The 16,919-nt window shown below is 43.6% G+C and overlaps 1 protein-coding gene across 1 annotated transcript in view; it reads right to left on the minus strand.

Moving 5' to 3' along the window:
* Window positions 1-16,919, minus strand: part of ZFYVE9 (zinc finger FYVE-type containing 9) — a 676,896-nt gene that overhangs the window by 15,293 nt on the left and 644,684 nt on the right. The window contains exons 17-18 of the mRNA XM_078670659.1: window positions 3,404-3,509; window positions 2,773-2,949 (exon numbers count right to left, since the gene is read on the minus strand). Of these exons, the coding sequence (XP_078526785.1) occupies window positions 2,773-2,949; window positions 3,404-3,509 (283 nt within the window). The remainder of the gene's footprint in view (window positions 1-2,772; window positions 2,950-3,403; window positions 3,510-16,919) is intronic.

Below are 16,919 nucleotides of genomic sequence, written 5' to 3' on the forward strand. Positions count from 1 at the left end.
AAAATGTAGTAGTGGTTAACAATTTCTATAGAGACCAAGGTTAGTGCCAAAGCATATATGATAACCAATATGTAACACGAGTAGTCCAGCGCGGATGTGATGTCTTTTATTGTTTAGACACGAGAAGAACCAGTCGACACGTGTTTCGTCGTATAAGGCACAATAAGCCTACGACTCTTCAGGGCTGGGTGGGGATACATAAGAAAAACACCTTTGTACTGTCTGACAAAAAATATCTCTTAACAGATGATTATCAGATTAACGGAGTCCAAAGGGATACCAAAACAATAAGTAGAAGTGACTGGTGCACATAACGGAAAAAGAAAGAGGTGTAGCAATTCTCCTTCATAAAACTCTCCCACTTGCGGTCCTGTGTGTACGAGCGGACTCCCTTGGGAAATATGTTGTGGATGAGGGCTCCCATGAGAGCTGCCATTACAACCTTCTAAATGTTTATGGTCCTCCATTATCCCTTCACATCCACCCTGGAGACTCAAATGTGAAATACTGCATTTCCCCATGCGGGTTACCATCATCGGTAGAGACTTCAATGATATTATGGACCCCGAATTGGACTCTACTGGCCTCAAGGGGTGCACAGGGCAGGACCCAGGGTGGGTTATGCCAGTGGAATGATTCCCTAGGACTCAGACGTGCGGCGCATATGGAATCTAGGCACCTTTGCTTATGTCAGCTTCACACAAAACAATGTTGCGTATTGACTTACTATTCCTTACCGCCACTGACCTCATTCACACGACCGGTTCACATATATTACCCAATGTCATACCATAAAACACTCCTGTGCCTTGTGCCTAGCTGATAAACAATTCACGCAATATCTGGCCCAGGAGGTAAAAGCCTGCTTTGATCTAAACAAAGATACACTGATCTTCCGGGCACACTATGGACATCTGGAAAGGCAACTGTGCGGGGCAATGCTAGATCCTAGTTGAGAAGTAAAGAACGCAAGAAGTAATGACAAACAACCGGCATGGAAATCAAGGTCTTACCCCTGAAGTGGACTACCTGAAGCCCCAGACCAAGTCAGAGCGATGGCAGTTTGCCATCTACAGGGATTCCCGTGACAGCTCTCTCTCGGGGAGGGGCCCAATGTTGGACGGCCTCGATGAGGACAGAATATGAATAGAAGGATAAATCGAGCTAACTGTTAAATTGGCCAGCCACAAGGGACACAGCCTCTCGGGGAGGAGGAAGCAAGGCCTTACCTAGTCTGGGAAGGTGCTACAATCGAGAGGGATGCCTTAGTGAGGAAGACTGAGGCCACCTGGTTGTTAGGGGTCCATTGGAGAGTGGACAGTACCTCATTCCATGCAGGGAAATTTGACTGGGGGTGGCCACTGAGGACAGGATTGCCGTCTATGCAGACAATATCCTCTAATTTCTCTCACAACTCTCCCTCACAGGACCTCACTTGAGTCAGAGGCTAACCCTTAATGGGAAGGTCTATGGACCTTCACTTTGGAATTCAATGCCACATACACTGCGGTCTGAGCTGAGCTACATTAAATTCAGAAAGGCCTTAAAAACGTGGCTGTTCAATATTTAGTATTCTGAAGCCATATTAACAATTGGATCTACTGCGCCGGGAAACCCTTTGTTGGGTAGCTGTGCGCCCTATAAATGCAAGAAATAATAATAATAATATGGACTTATGTTCAACTGGGACAAATCCCTCCTGGCCCCTCGTAAAGGAGGCATATGATAGACTGACACTGGCAATCATTATTGCCTATCCTTATACTCGGCTTCCAATACCAGGAAGTACATATAGCTCTAGAGCCTCACTTGGCTTGGAATATGCACTTAAGACCCTTGATGTTTAAGACGACTACGAACCTTACCAGATGGGCCAAACTTCACTTAATGTCCTGGGAAGAGTATCCCTCTTTAAAATTATGTTATTGCCATGACTGCTCTACATCCTCCAAAACCTTCACGTGCTCACCCCCAGACCTGGTTCAAAGAACTGTTGGTGAAAATGTGTACCTTCCTTTGATGGAACCAGCCTTTCTGGCTGGCTTTCGGCAAATGTGTACAGTTACCATGTTACGGAGGCATGGCAGATGTCCACCTCTACTACAGGGCTGCACAGATCTTGGTGGTAAATGACTGGTTAAGCCGGGAGTGGCATGACCCAGCCTTCTGTATGAGGTGGCACTGCTGGACCAAGAGGCTATTGTGGAGCTGTTCTATGGGAACCCCATACTATGCGCCCTTTCAGAAATCACCAAGGTAGCCCTGCTTGCCTGTTGATCCATACTGAGGGGGACCAGGTGGGATAGGAGGATCATGCTTCAGATTACCCTGTGGTGAGGTAACTGGCTGAGGCACACAGTGACCCTCAAGGGCTTTGAGAGGTAGGATGTTATTGGCATATCAAACTTGAGTAACCTTTCGCACGCAACACAAATAAAGTCCTTCTCAGTCTATCAACAGCACTTTGACATGCAAAAGTCACAATTGTATTGCTACCTACAAATATGTCATACACTCTTGTTCCAGCGTCACTCCTTTGAAATACAAAATCTTAGAATAAAAAGCTATTTTTTTTCAGCAGAGAGACAAAATGGTAGAGAATGGAAGCCTGAAACAAGGATGAGTATTAATTAAAAAATGTCTTTTTCTGACCTTATCAAGTCACTTTTATGTGACTGACTAGTGTAACGAAAGAAAAGGTTTTTCAATTTTTCAGTCATATTGAAGTTTTTCATTTGTGCGCTGCAGAAATAGAAACCCTACAAAACCTACTCGATTGGTGTCAAGTGTAACACGCAGGCCCAGTTTGGTCATTCCATCTTCCTTTAGCAGCTTGAGGTGTGGACAGAGTGCTAAACAGAAGGCCTTGGCAACGTTTTCAGTCAATCTGCTGTGATCAGCCGGGTCACTCAGACCATTCTGCTGGTCATCGTTCTCCAGAAAGAACACCTAAGGAGGAAATAAAAAGCAAACTAATATTGGCCCTTCATACATGACATGAACATTAATTGATATGTAGCAGAAAGGTTGAGTAAAGTTAAAAAAATAATAAAACTGGACATAAGAAAATGAATACCGAAGTCAAGAATTCTCTAGAAATTATACCAAGACAGCAATACCTTTTGATCGCTTGGAGAGTGAGTTTTGGAAGTGTCCTGGGCTTAAGTAAACCTATCACAGTGAAGTTATTAATCAGTCAACTGAGTCAACATGAGGACCAGCTCTGTAGAGGGCCATTATGCCTTACTGCGATGCATTGCCTGCTGAGAGCATCGTATTGTAATACATACTTGGCATGAGCCTTCTTTATTTCCTTGATAGGCAGCTGGAGAGGAGCTTGAGGGATGTTGGGAGCTCTGTTCTTACCCCTTACATTCTTAAGCAACTGAGCCAATTCCCTTACCTCTGTCCACCTAATGACTTTTCCATTTGCTTTGTATTCCGACCCATGAAAGATTTTAACACTGGTTATGGACTCCATCGATTTACCATCAATAGGACTTACAACTCTGTAGGCCGAGAAAGAGAAAAGATGCAAAAAATTGTTGAGCTGATTTCACAAAAACTGCACAACTTTCCTACATTTAAATAGGTAAATCACATTACCAAAGATAAACTCATTGGTATGGCAAAGTATTCTTTCTTCCGAAACATTACACAACAAGACAACGCACAACCGAAAATAAATTCACATTGAAAACAAGCTGCATCATTAAATTGAATCAGGTCCCAACCTTTGCTTCCTTAAAGTGTATGATCTCATAACAGAAATGTATAATGAGTGTGTGACAGTCAAATAACCAGGAAGCGAGCATCCCTTTCGGAGGATCACTGTGTGACACAATTGCTGATGCTTGGGTTAAAGCCTGCAAGAATCATTACATATACTTTGGTGATTACAACTTATTGTTATGATGCCTTCATTCATTTACCCAGCTACTCCAGATGCGATTCTTCACCCACAGTTCTTCAGAAAGATTTGGTTTAAAATTCTGCAGGCTTTTTATATTAAATACAATACCTTAATAATGACCTGAACATAAATATAAAATATAATATGGAAAAAACAAGAAATCCTTGAAAATTAGTATTAAGTAAATGATAGTCACTCAAAATAAAACGTCTCCCTTCAGCTGTTATGTCAAGCATTAAACACCACAAAACACAGACCTAAAGGGAGGCTTTCAATAACTGCAGGGATAATAGAGTTCACATCTACAAGAGCTATTGGTGTACAGCAGCAAATCCAACAATTTATGCTATAGTTTTGAATGAAGAATTAACAAGAAAGCCACAAAGAAATGCTGTAAGGAAATAAATGTTAATAATCAGTTTTCATAAAAGAGAAAACAAACCAATCAAATACAAACTCAAATCTCCAGGCATTGATGAACCAACTGAGGTTCAGACTATGGGGGAACTCTAGTCACTATGCTACTGCCGAGCATGAATAGGTTTTCATATAGGATCAAAGCAAACACAAGGAGATGCTGGGCGGAGCGCTGAAACTTTTGAGACACTCGCCTCCAGTCACAGATCTGGGTTGAATCCATCATCGTTCTTTGGCTCACTTTGCCACCCTAGTTCAGACCCAGGTATATGCAAATCAGTCTTGACCCTGTGCCTCATGAGAACAGTCCAGCCGAATTGCCAAGACAGGTCTTTCCTTGTCCGGAAACAAGCATTCTGGGACCAGTTTCGGGGTAACAACCCCTCATCAGCCAGGCTAGCTTGAATCCAGTGGCAAAGTGAGTAAGGGACCCACGTCTGGGCATACTCTGCCAACTTCGGGCGAACAAAGCAAACACAAAGAGATGATGGACGGAGCGCTGGGAGAGTGTGGGTGAGTCAGTGCTTACGCGCAGAGCTGCCTCAGATTCCTGAAAGACATGCTGTTGGCACTGGTAGGTTTGCACCTGGCCAGTGGAAATGTTGTCTTAGCCCCGATCTTGGGTTACTGCCTAGGGAAGGTACCCCTCAGAGAAGCAGATTGCAGGGCGCCCAAAGACTGCCAACTCCATGTCTTCCTTTCTCTTTTCTAACACCGCAACCACCTGGGGTCCAAATAGATCTTTCATGTTGAATGGGATGTTGAGGTGTTGTCGACTTGAAACCAGGTATGTGAAGGCATGTGTGGTGGCTGTGGAGGAAGCTAGTGTTTACACTGTGCAAGGCTGAATCTGCAGCATAGTGTGTGCAGTGATTAGTCACATTAAATGATTTTTCCTTCTGCAACTAGCTTTTCCACTCTTTTTGTAGTCTCAGGGAGGAGCAAGAACAGCAACTCCATCTTCTCCCAAAGAAATCTGGCATAGCTCAACAGTAAGCTGACTGAATTGGTGATAAGCCATTTTCAACCACCATGCACTTTCCTGTGGCGTTGAACAGGAGTGGGTGTCCTGAACAGCTAACACTGAGGCTCAATTTCTTGCTGTTTTACCACCAGACATTCTGGTAGAGGGGGGGACAAGTAAATGCATATAAAGCTGATTGTTGGGAGAAGCCTTTAACTTCTTCTCAAACCATTGGGTGACCACCTTTTACCCCTAACTGGGTTTTTTGAAATTATCTGGAGGCGATTTCAACATGTCCTTGAGAATGGGGAAAAACTGAACTGTATGTTCCATCTTAGAAAGGATCTCGAACATGTATGGACAGAGTGGAGGTAGAGGTTGCCTGCCTGGGTGTGGGAGGTTGGCATGGAGATCCTGTATCCTTGTCCTTATGCTTTTCAGGCACTCGATGTCTTGGTGTATTGAAGGCAAGCTCCTCTTTGAAGGTTATTCTTTATTTCTAAAGAATCAGGGACAGAGGGTTGAAGGCTTCACTGTGGGTGGCTTTGCGGTATTCTTGCCAGTGTCTAGCTGTATGAAGAGCTGCTTTTGTCTGGCTTTGAGTTCCTCAGTCAGTCTCAGAGGTGCTCTAGGCATTTATTTTGGTTATTAATTGGGGGTGAGGGGGTTAGGGAGTTGAGCACACTTCAGCCAAAAGGAAGGGCGGGCTGTCAATGGCAGTCAAGCCTCAACACTTCACTGGTAGCTAGGCTTGGCTATGAAGCCTTTTCTCTATGCCGACCACACCCTAAGGGCAGCGGTAGGCTAAAGGCTGAGATTTTTTTTTTTTGCCTTGGTCAGGGCTCAATGTCTGACTCAAAATGGGAGTGGTGCTCTGCCTCAACATGGCAAGTGCGCAGAGTTTTGCCCCAGGCGTAGTTTCAATAGATACGTCAGTGGTCTCAAAGAATGACTGCTGCTGCGTTTTCTAGTGCATCCAACAATGTTCTATTTGGTACATTAAGGGCTTCTTACACAGAGGCGAGGCACAACTCACAGGTCGTCTCTGCTCTGGGGAGAGGCAAAGGTTAGTAACGTCATGCTGGTCCACCCAAGGGTACTTCCTGTCTGCATTCTCTGAGGTGAGATATGTGGAGATTAAATGAGGCTCGGCTTAGTCAAAGAAGGTGACCGGGGCACCGGGCAGTCGAAGTGAAGCAGGCATAGTTCTTGGAGGTAGAGCGATGTTCCCATGGGAGAACCATCGAACAGATGCAGACTATGTAGCAATTGGTCTTCAATCTCGACAAATGGTGCAGTTAGGGCTGAAAAAAGCTGTGAGGATTGCATCAGTCTCAGAGCCATTGCAAAACACATTTGAACTTAATGGCGGGAAAAACAATCTTGGGTGAGGAGTCGGTGCCAAAACACATTGTTGACTGAGGAAGTGTTGTATAGCATTTTAGGACCCTAGAGTAAATTTCCAGATTCATGCCCTTATATAGGTATAAATCACCCCAATATAGGCATAGAAATCATAACCTTATTTAGACATAGCTCATGCAGTCCAAATACGGCATGGCTACTTCCACTAGTTCTGAAAAACCACAACGATTTCTTGGAAAACTCTGTTTCAGCAGCTAGGGACTTCTAGGGACTTCCCCTTGCTCGAATACTGACTTGTCCAAGAACTCATGGAGTTTTCAAAGAACTGAGACTCTTTGATGACGTTATTATGTCCACCTTTACGTCAAACTCAGCACCTTCAAGGTATAAATATGCCCACACCTGCCATAGCAAACACACAGTGGTTTGGAGCAGTTCGACTATCTACTTGCCCGACGCATCCTGCTACAGCAAGTGCCGAAGGTAGTCGACCCTCCAGCAGACGCACTGAGAGAGACGCTGTCTTTTCTCTTGCCGAGAAATCCAGCTCCAGTGTTTCGAAGCTACCCTTGCGGGTTGTTGAGGAATCGAGTCCTGAGCCTGACCTTCTTCATTCTTTTCCACGGTACGGAGCTGATTAGACCCTTAGAGAAATCGAGGATTGATTCTTGGCAAAGAATACTACATTTATGCTACACCTTACTTACTTCTTCCCTCGCACTCGACCTAGGTTAGGTACATCGGGGTAGGCGTATTTTAGAAGCACCAATTGAGTACTTTTTAGCCTTTGTTATTTATGTATTTATCTATGGTCTAGGAACCATACACTGTTCTTACAGTATTTTATTCTACTCTTTTTACAGTATGAATTATATTTTGCAACCAGTATTACGATTGTAGCAGTTCCTTTCTTTTGCTTGAGAAAGAAGACTGTTCAATAAATACTTTTATTGAAAACGCCAGTCTATCTACTTCTCTGCAAACTCTGGTGAAACGAAGCATGCACAAATGACTGGGGTAAAATATCTATTGTTTCCACGATTCTGAAGATCAGTTTTATCTTGGGGAAACAAAGTTGTCATGTTTATGCGGTTGTCAGAAACTAAATCCCTTCTTGTGAACTCGAGAAAGTTTCTAGTGACCTCTGAGCTAGCTGGCACTCACAATTAAGTCTAATATATTCGATATAGACCTACTAGACATAAGTTCTACGTCACATCTATAGGATATATTATTCCAATGCGCAGAGCCTATTGGGAATATAGGAACTACACTACATGGCGCCCAACGTTTGGTAAGGCACTAATTTAATGCTAGATACTAGAGTAACTCAGTCGTGCTTTTCACAGAGATCCCTTTATCCCATAAAATCCTCCAATAGACGTCTGGAGTGTGTTAAAGGATAAAATATCCGCCATAACTGAGAAGGACAAAAATCCTATTTTTTTCGTTTTTGGTTTTGTTCAACGTTGAAGGATACAGTGTTCCAAAATATTGTGCACCTTATCTTTATTTCCTTGAAACACGTTCTGAAAGACTTTCAAACAAAATGTCGGATACCGACGAGGATAATTCAAGAGTAAATGGAACTGCAGTAAATGCAAACCATCCAGGTCTTGACGTTACGGGTTTCCGACAAGACGACCCGGAGGCTATAAACATCCCGGAAAATGTGCGGAAAACCATAGCTATAAAGCTCATACAAAATGGCCTATCACCAAGAGGTGGTAGGGTAATTTTTGTCATAGACGCACATAAATATCGGCAGACAGAGGTATTCTATTCATAGATTATCTTTCCACAAGCAAATCAAACAACACATGTGTTCCACTTCTATAAGATAGAGGAACATCCAGCGGAATACGTTCCTTTCGAGGACATTGAAATTCCACAAACTTACCAAGAGCATCAGCTCTGGTTTAAAGGTGCCCTACAACATCAAAATCACATTACCAGGCTCGGTCCACTAGGTAGACCAGGAGTGACATGGCCGGTACTAGCTAGCTATACACCACATCCGGCCATTGAACAAATGACAGGTCCAGAACCATTAGCTCAGCTAAAACAGTTAATTAAAATCCATAGACAATTGGTACAATATGTCATGCGGACTCCAACAGTCCAACCTGCTATAAGAATTCCACAGCACACCCCTCATCAGGGGAACACAAACAAAATTACACCACAGACTATACAATCAGTCAGTCATCGGTAAATTACCCACAAAGAGTGAACAAAATCTATTCTGGTTAGCTCAAACAATTACTTAGATCGAGGCAGTATTTCCCGTTAGTACACCTCATGAGAAACACAGGATTCTAACAATCTGTTTACCAAATGGGATTGCACCACACCTGGAGGACTGTGACACTTGGGGTACAGTCTTTGCTGCAATCTACACAAAAACACATGGTGTTCCTTCCATGGCGGTAATACCAGACGTCCTGAAACAGATTCAAAATTAATACGCGGCAGAGCCTGCTTTAAATCTCGGTATGAAGTTACTGAAAGATTTCAAACAGGTTTCAGCTATAATATTAGCTAATATTAAAGGTGAAGCAGCATCCGTGGCAATCCGCCAAAAACTAAAAGAACTTGATGTAACTGAGAAACCATAATGAACTGGCCAGAATAATTGAAAAATCCTATGAAGAACTAGGAAGAGATAGTTTGGGAGGGAAACCGGTAAAACCTAAACTAACAGAAAATCCTGAAAAAGTTTAAATTAAAAACACACTCACTACTCCTAAAAAGAAGTGGGAAAATACTAGACAGACACTTCCTATAGAAAAGCGTTCTCAATCTAGAGGTAGGTCTCTTCAAAAGGAGATCTCTGAAAAGAGGTATAACCTCAGAAACAGGGATAAATTGAGAAAACCTTATAGATCAAGATACCGATACACGTTCCTCTCGTATCTTTCAGACTGCCTCGCAGAAATCCGAAAGAAGAGGACTATCAGAACACAAGGAAGAACGCGTGAAGTGTGGTATATAAATAAATAATACCGGATCTAGGTTTGACTGGACATAGTAATAACAGATAGCTCAATAAATAAGAGTCAAGATTCGAGGTAGTAGGAGTTTGCAGGTTTAATACAGCATAAAGGACAGGAACAGGACAACCTGCACAGGAATAGGATGGCAGCGCTGCCTGGGACAGGATTGGACTGGCGGATCGGCGTAACATTTAATAACAGTGCACAAGTATATATACTAAAACAATTGCATTACAGTACATACAATAGGCGGAGCAGTGGGTGTGGTCAATAGCAGTCGCGAAAGATAAGGGTGAAAAGAGGTGTAACAGGAGGCGTATACATAGACATGTGATGTGAACGTAACAGAATATGTCATAAATGGGGCGGAAACATGGAGGGGGCTACCTAAGGAGCCGGGACCTCTAACCTAGTGGTGCGCGCAAACTGACAATGACGTGTTACTAGGAGAAGCTGGGGGCTATGACTTCTGCGCTAGGAGCAGAGACTGAAGTCTGGAGAGTCAGGGCGACATGTACCTAAACACTATCTAGTATCTGATGTTTAGAGAACATGTTGATATAAACTAAAAGGTATCGGGGTAAAGGCTAACAGACTCTAAGACTGGTGCATGCATTATTCTACATGTAGTGCGTGATGAAGAATATTAAATGACTATAAATACAGTATTTCTCTTACATGGAGACGTAAAGGCTAGACTGTGACGGAAACTATTGATGCGATTCAGTAGCTTAGGAATGCAGAGAAGGAGGGCTGGACTGATAACTAGAATCATAACATACTCTTGGCAGACTCAGAGGCAGAGCCAGGCCGAGCCGGGCACTGTGAGGCAGGAAGTAAGTGAAGGGTCAGGAATACAGGTGGGGGCTGTATCACTCCTCAGCGAGGGCTCAGGAGACAGGAGCTGAATCTGGTGTCCGGGCCCTTTTGAGGCCTAGGAACGGGGACTTTTCAATGAAATAACGTGCACACTGAGAAACGTGGCAACGTAGCTTTACATAGGCTCAATATTCGTAGCTTTCACGAGAACTGGAAACTGGCATACTAGAGATGGACACAACTATAATTACGTCTTTAATCGAACATGGGGAATACATATGCATATTAATCATGCACATACAACATAGGATGGGGAACACGTAGGGACACAGAACATGGCAAAATTTACTTTTCCACATTCCCTCCTTGTCACTACGTTTCCATCAGGAAACATCAATATTCATGATACCATCTATCATTTCATACAGTATCATTTTCTCGTCTCGAATTTTCTTGGAACTGGATTTAGAACGGGACTTGGGACTAGGAATACAAGAGGTAGCACAAATGCCACAAATCGCAGGGCCACATTGTATACAGAGGCAGCAACTGAATATGATCGCTACTGTAATACCTAGAAAGGACAACACTTTCCATCCCCAGGCGGAAATTATACTCCAGAACCAACCGGACCATGTCCAGGTGCCTGGATTTTGGTGTAACAGATGGGCAATTTTATGGAGTCTGGTTATAGCTGAATAAACAGACGGCGCGTTATTAGGAATGAAAATGCAGCAACTAGATCCGATGACTCTACATGCCCCGCCCCTATCGGCCAGTATGACGTCAAGGACGAGACGATTCTGGAGCGCGACAATTCTCATAAAGGATTGCTCTTCGGTTAAGTTACCTAGAGCAGAGGTAGTCTCAATCACTACTGCTTCAAGGGTTCTGGTTAATCTACGTATCAGTTTACTATTCACGACAGTACCTAGATAAGGAAAGACACCTTTATTGATATCTATATATTGTTCTAGAGCAGTTTCAGTATAATCGACAATCGGGAGGTCTCTCTTGTGTCTAGTATGTACTAGGTGGGAATTCCTATGATAGTCAGGTGGGGCTAGAAAAACTGGTGGCAGTAGGAAGGCAATGTAACAGGTTCCCTCCCAATCGAGGGGCAGACGACAAACAAAATAAGAATGACGTGAAGTTTTAAAAATAGATTTCCCACTGTCACTATACTTGATAATAGTAGTACAATCACTATGTCCTACATGTACGGAACCATTCTTTCGGACACATAATTCACCTTTGACTGGTAATACTGACATAGCAGGTAAGTCTGGAGTAGTATCAGACTGAACATTCAGGACCATGAAATTCGAAGAATAATTACCTAAATTATAAACTTCATTTTCTAGATCTAACCCTGTTCTGTGGGGAAGACCTTGCTTGTCTGGAAAACATGTACTGTTAAGAAAAGACATATCTGTTGAGGATGACGTTAACGTGGACCATGCTCCACATGAACCATTATGTGAAAATGGATAAGGAAAGAGTGGCAGAACTCCCTTCGGTGTCTGGAAAGGGGGGAGTCGACCACACACCCAACAATTAGTGGCATTGCTGGTCTGGTGCGAATAATGTAACATGCGGATAAAGGAATTATTACGCATAGCAAGACGATAAGAAAGTTCATGAGGAGGCAGATCACTAAACGTGTGCTCTACTGTAGCATTAGAAGACTTATTTACATGAGAAACTGGAAAACAAATAAAAAGCATAACTTGTGCAGGTAGTCATAAGGCTGAAAAACAATATGAAACTTAGAAAAACGATACATCGGATTGAGTTTTGACTAACTCTCTCACTATGGGGGTCTATTTTATACATGTCAGAAACCGGTCTAACCGTTTCACCTAGGGGAGGACTTAGACAATCAAACTGGCTGACTTATTTTACTAGACCTTAATTTCTTCTTATACTCCTGTTGCGGAGTTTTCTCTAACAGGGAGGGTTTTGTATCATTGTCTTTTGCGGGACAGTCCTTGAGAATAGTACTTTGGCAGTCTTTGAAATCCTCGGAAATGTTCTTGGAAACAGTCTTTAGTCCATAAAATTTCTTTACATGCGACAAATGCACCCAGCCCTTCCTGCCTTCCAGCTTGACGGCAGTACGGGTGGCCAGGAGGACCTGTTTTGGCTCCTTCCAGCGAGGCTCCAGCGGACTTGAACGATCAAAGTTCCTTACAAGAACCAGACTTCCGGGAACGATTTCATGCGGTGCCACCTCGGTATTGTCTGGAAATGCGGCAGAAACCTGTGAACGACAAGAGTGTAGGGCAGACATCAAGGAAGCCAGGTAATCTGTCAGCATATTACTTGAAACATCTGTAATACTTCGGGGTCTAGGTGTACCCCACATGTTAGGGGGGCGGCCGAATACGACCTCGTACGGGGACAGACCTGATCTGGAATGTGCGACCATGCGCATATAAAACAGAGCGACTGGCAGAGCAACTAACCAGTCTACACCTTTTTCTTGACAGACTTTGGCAATACGGATTTTCAGGGTCTGATTATGTCTCTCTACGAGACCGGCTGCTTCAGGATGGCGTACACAATGGAACTTCCACTGGTACCCTAACAAAAGGGAAACGTGTTTCATGAGCTCAGATGAGAATGGCTGGCCGTTATCAGAATATACGACCCTAGGGAGTCCATAACGGGGGAAGAATTCACGAACCAACTGCTTGGCAGTGGTCGGGGCTGTGTAATCTGGGACTGGATATGCCTCTGTCCACCTGGACAAAGCGCATACAACTACAAGGACATACTTGAAACCTCGACATCGCTCCATCTGAATATAATCCATCTGGAGGACTTCAAAAGGGTGGTCAGGGGGCTGGAAACCACCTTGTTCCACCGGGACACTTTTACCTGGATTAAACTGGCAACATATCATACAGGTACGGACTTTCTGCTTGGCTGCAGCTCGTAAATGCTTGTTAAACCAAATGTTCTGGATACTGTCTAACATAGCTTTTTCTCCTAAGTGTGCTGGACTATGCGCGGTATTGATAATGACTTGAACCATAGAGTCGGGGAGAAACCATGTGGCTCTACCCTTCGTTACCCATCCCTGATCTGTCTGGACCCCTCCTTGTTCGGACCATTTCTTGATTTCATCGGGAGTAGCATGTAACTGGATATCTATGACATCTTGAGTAGGGTCCTTAACTGTCATACTAGTAGTCGGATCTGGAGTATGTGTCTGTGTCGGGTTAACTGACATGTCTGGGGTCTGTGCTGTAAGCTTGGCTGTGCGATCTGCTAGATCATTACCTTGGGAAATAATGTCAGTAACTTTCGTATGTGCTTTGCATTTCATGATAGCGATAGATGTCGGTAAATGTATGGCATCTAACAGAGCTTGAATAAGGAGACCATGCTGAATCTTGGTTCCATGAGAAGTCATGAAACCTCTCTCTTGCCAGAGCACTCCGAAGTCGTGTACAACTCCAAATGCGTAGCGTGAATCTGTGTAAACATTAACTTTCAGGTTCTTGGCGTGTATGCAGGCTTGTGTCAGAGCAACTAACTCTGCTGCTTGAGCAGACAGGGTGTCAATACGGTGTGTTTCTATAACTTCAGTGTCAGTAGTCACTGCATACGCGGCTACTAGTTCTCCTGTACTTGTTCTCATACATGAACCATCCACATAAAGTGTCAGGTCGGGATCTGGTAATGGAATATCTGTCAGATCTTGTCTTGGCTTAGTCATAGTATTAACTACTTCCACACAGTCGTGTGTGGCAGGATTCGGATTAACTGACGGTAACAGTGTAGCAGGATTTAGAACGTTGCAGCGTCTGATTTCTATGTGTGGCTGGAACAGTGTCAGTTCATAACCTGTCAAACGTGCAATTGTCAAGTGCTGAGTCTGTGTTCGGTTTAAAAGAACTTCCACGGAGTGTGGAACTTGTACTGTCAGAGAGTGTCCTAATACTATGGAATCACTTTGTCTGATAGCTAGTGCTGTGGCTGCAACTGACTTGAGGCACGCAGGCAAAGCCTGGGCTACAGGATCTAATGTGCTCGAAAAATAAGCACAGGGCTTGTACTGTCCTGCTTGATCTTGTGTAAGAACAGATAATGCTGTACCATCACGTTCTGTGACAAAAAGTGTAAAAGACTTACTGTAGTTCGGTGTAGCTAGAACGGGTGCTTGGCATAAAGCTTTCTTTAGCTCATTAAAACTAAGTGTATGTTCAGATGTCCAAGGGAGGACAGTCGATACGGCTGCCTCCTGTGTCGTTAACTGTATCAGTGGTTTAGCTAGAAATGCATACTGAGGAATCCATTGTCTGCAATAAGAAGTAAGGCCGATAAAAGCACGTACCTCCTTCTGGGTCTTGGGCTGAGGAAGACTCGCTATTAACTGGATACGATCGGGTGTCAACTGCCTACCCCACTTGGACAGTAAGTGGCCTAAGTAGATCACTTGCTGGACACAGAATTGAAGCTTCGAAGGGGACACCTTGTGCCCCATCTCGGCTAGGAAGTACAGAACTGTAAGTGACGCTCGCTCGCAGTCACGTTCAGAACGGGCTGTGATCAGTAGATCATCGACATACTGGAGCAGGGCAGTGTCAGTTAGCATGTGAATATTGTCTAGTTGTCTTTTAAGTGCTTGACTGTAAATACTAGGACTTTCTGTGAAACCTTGAGGAGCTCGTGTGAATTTATAGCTCCTTCCATTTAAACAAAAACCAAAAAGGAACTGGCTGTGTGGATGAATGGGGACACTGAAAAACGCGTTCTTGAGGTCTATGACTGTGAAAAATGTGGCTTCGGAATCAATGGCTGTCAATAGGGAAGAGATATCTGGGACAACTGGGTACTGGGGAATAATACATTTATTGAGTTCTCGAAGGTCAATCACTAATCGATATACTGGGGGTGCATTTGGATCAGTACGTTTCATGACTGGAATGATCGGAGAATTACATACATTGGAGTCAGTTTCTACAACTACTCCTTGAGCAATGAGCTCGTCAATAATTTTGGATAAGGCTGCTACAGCCTCAGGTGGCAATCTGTACTGTCTGATTCGTGGTAACACTACACCTGGCTTGAGAGTCACACGATGGGGTGTGATTTGCATGAAGCCAACATCAGTTGGACCTTGCGCCCATAGATGCTGCGGAACATTGGACAATCTCGGATCAAAATCTCGTAATACATAGTGACCCTTGAAGTCACGTAAAAACAAACGTATTCCCTCTGGGGAGCAGCAAATAACTGCACCTAATTCTTTCAGTGTCTTAATGCCTAACAAATTTTCTGGACATGACTTCGTAAGTAACAGATCAGTAGTGCGGGACAATGGACCTACTTCTAGAGTAACTGGCTTAGATATCTCGTTTACAATAGGCTTTCCTGAAAATCCAAGGGAAATATTTCTAGAGCCTGAGAGCGGAGCCCCTGGAACTTCGGCGTGACTGATGGTCGTCCTACTTGCCCCTGTATCAATCAGAAACTTTCTGTCGTTCCCTAGTACCTGACTATGAACATAGGGACCTTCTTGATCTACAGGAATCTCTATGAGAGGCAAGCCTACCTCCCTCTCTAGGCTGTTTCATGAATACTGTTGGTACTCTGGATACTCTGCCTGAGCATACTGGTACATATGCTGTGCAACATGCTGTGTTGCAGCAATAGGCTGCGGTGCTGGAACTGTCTGTTGTGCATTCTGTGGCTGAGAAGTCTGTGAAACTTGTTCTTGTCTAGGCGGACGTGGTCTTTCTTTAGTTTTACCAGTAGCTATATTACGTTTCAGAACTGCACACTCGTTTATGAAATGACCTGGCTGTTTACAATAATTGCATGTCCCTTTAACGGGAGCTGCAGGATGACTGGCTTGATTCGGACCCCTCTTCTGACTGTCTTGTGGAACAGATTGTGCAACTAGTACTTTCATTTTCGTGTCTTTCATACGTTTTCTCTCGTGATCTTGCTCTTCTCTGATTCTATTCTGGTGGTACTGGAGCATCTGTAACATCTGGGACGGGGTACTAGCTTGCCATGTACTTTCGACTTTTAAAACTCGATTCTTAACTTGTGGACTTGAATTCTCGACTAATTTAGTAACAAAAAGATGAGGGTACGACTCGCTACTCGTCTTCAAGCCACTGTTTATAATAAAGCATTTCTCGAATCTAGAATAAAAATCACTAGTATCTTCATCTTGTTTCTGTTTACAGGCTGAGATTGCATCCCAGTCTTCCTTTTTAGTGGCTAACAATCTGGGCAAAACTTGTATTAACAGTTCTGGTAATTCTTTACATTTCTCTCCAAGACCAGTACCTGGTACTCGTATCTTATCTTCAGCTTCTAGAACTGCCCAATCGATCTTTTTCTCTCCCACCTCCCATTCCTTTTCCTTGAGTTTTTCATATATGCCCGCAGGCAACAGGACTTTTAGCATTTTAATAATATC

Source organism: Lissotriton helveticus, chromosome 1_2 (genome assembly GCF_964261635.1).
Source record: "Lissotriton helveticus chromosome 1_2, aLisHel1.1, whole genome shotgun sequence".
Lineage (NCBI taxonomy): Eukaryota > Metazoa > Chordata > Amphibia > Caudata > Salamandridae > Lissotriton > Lissotriton helveticus.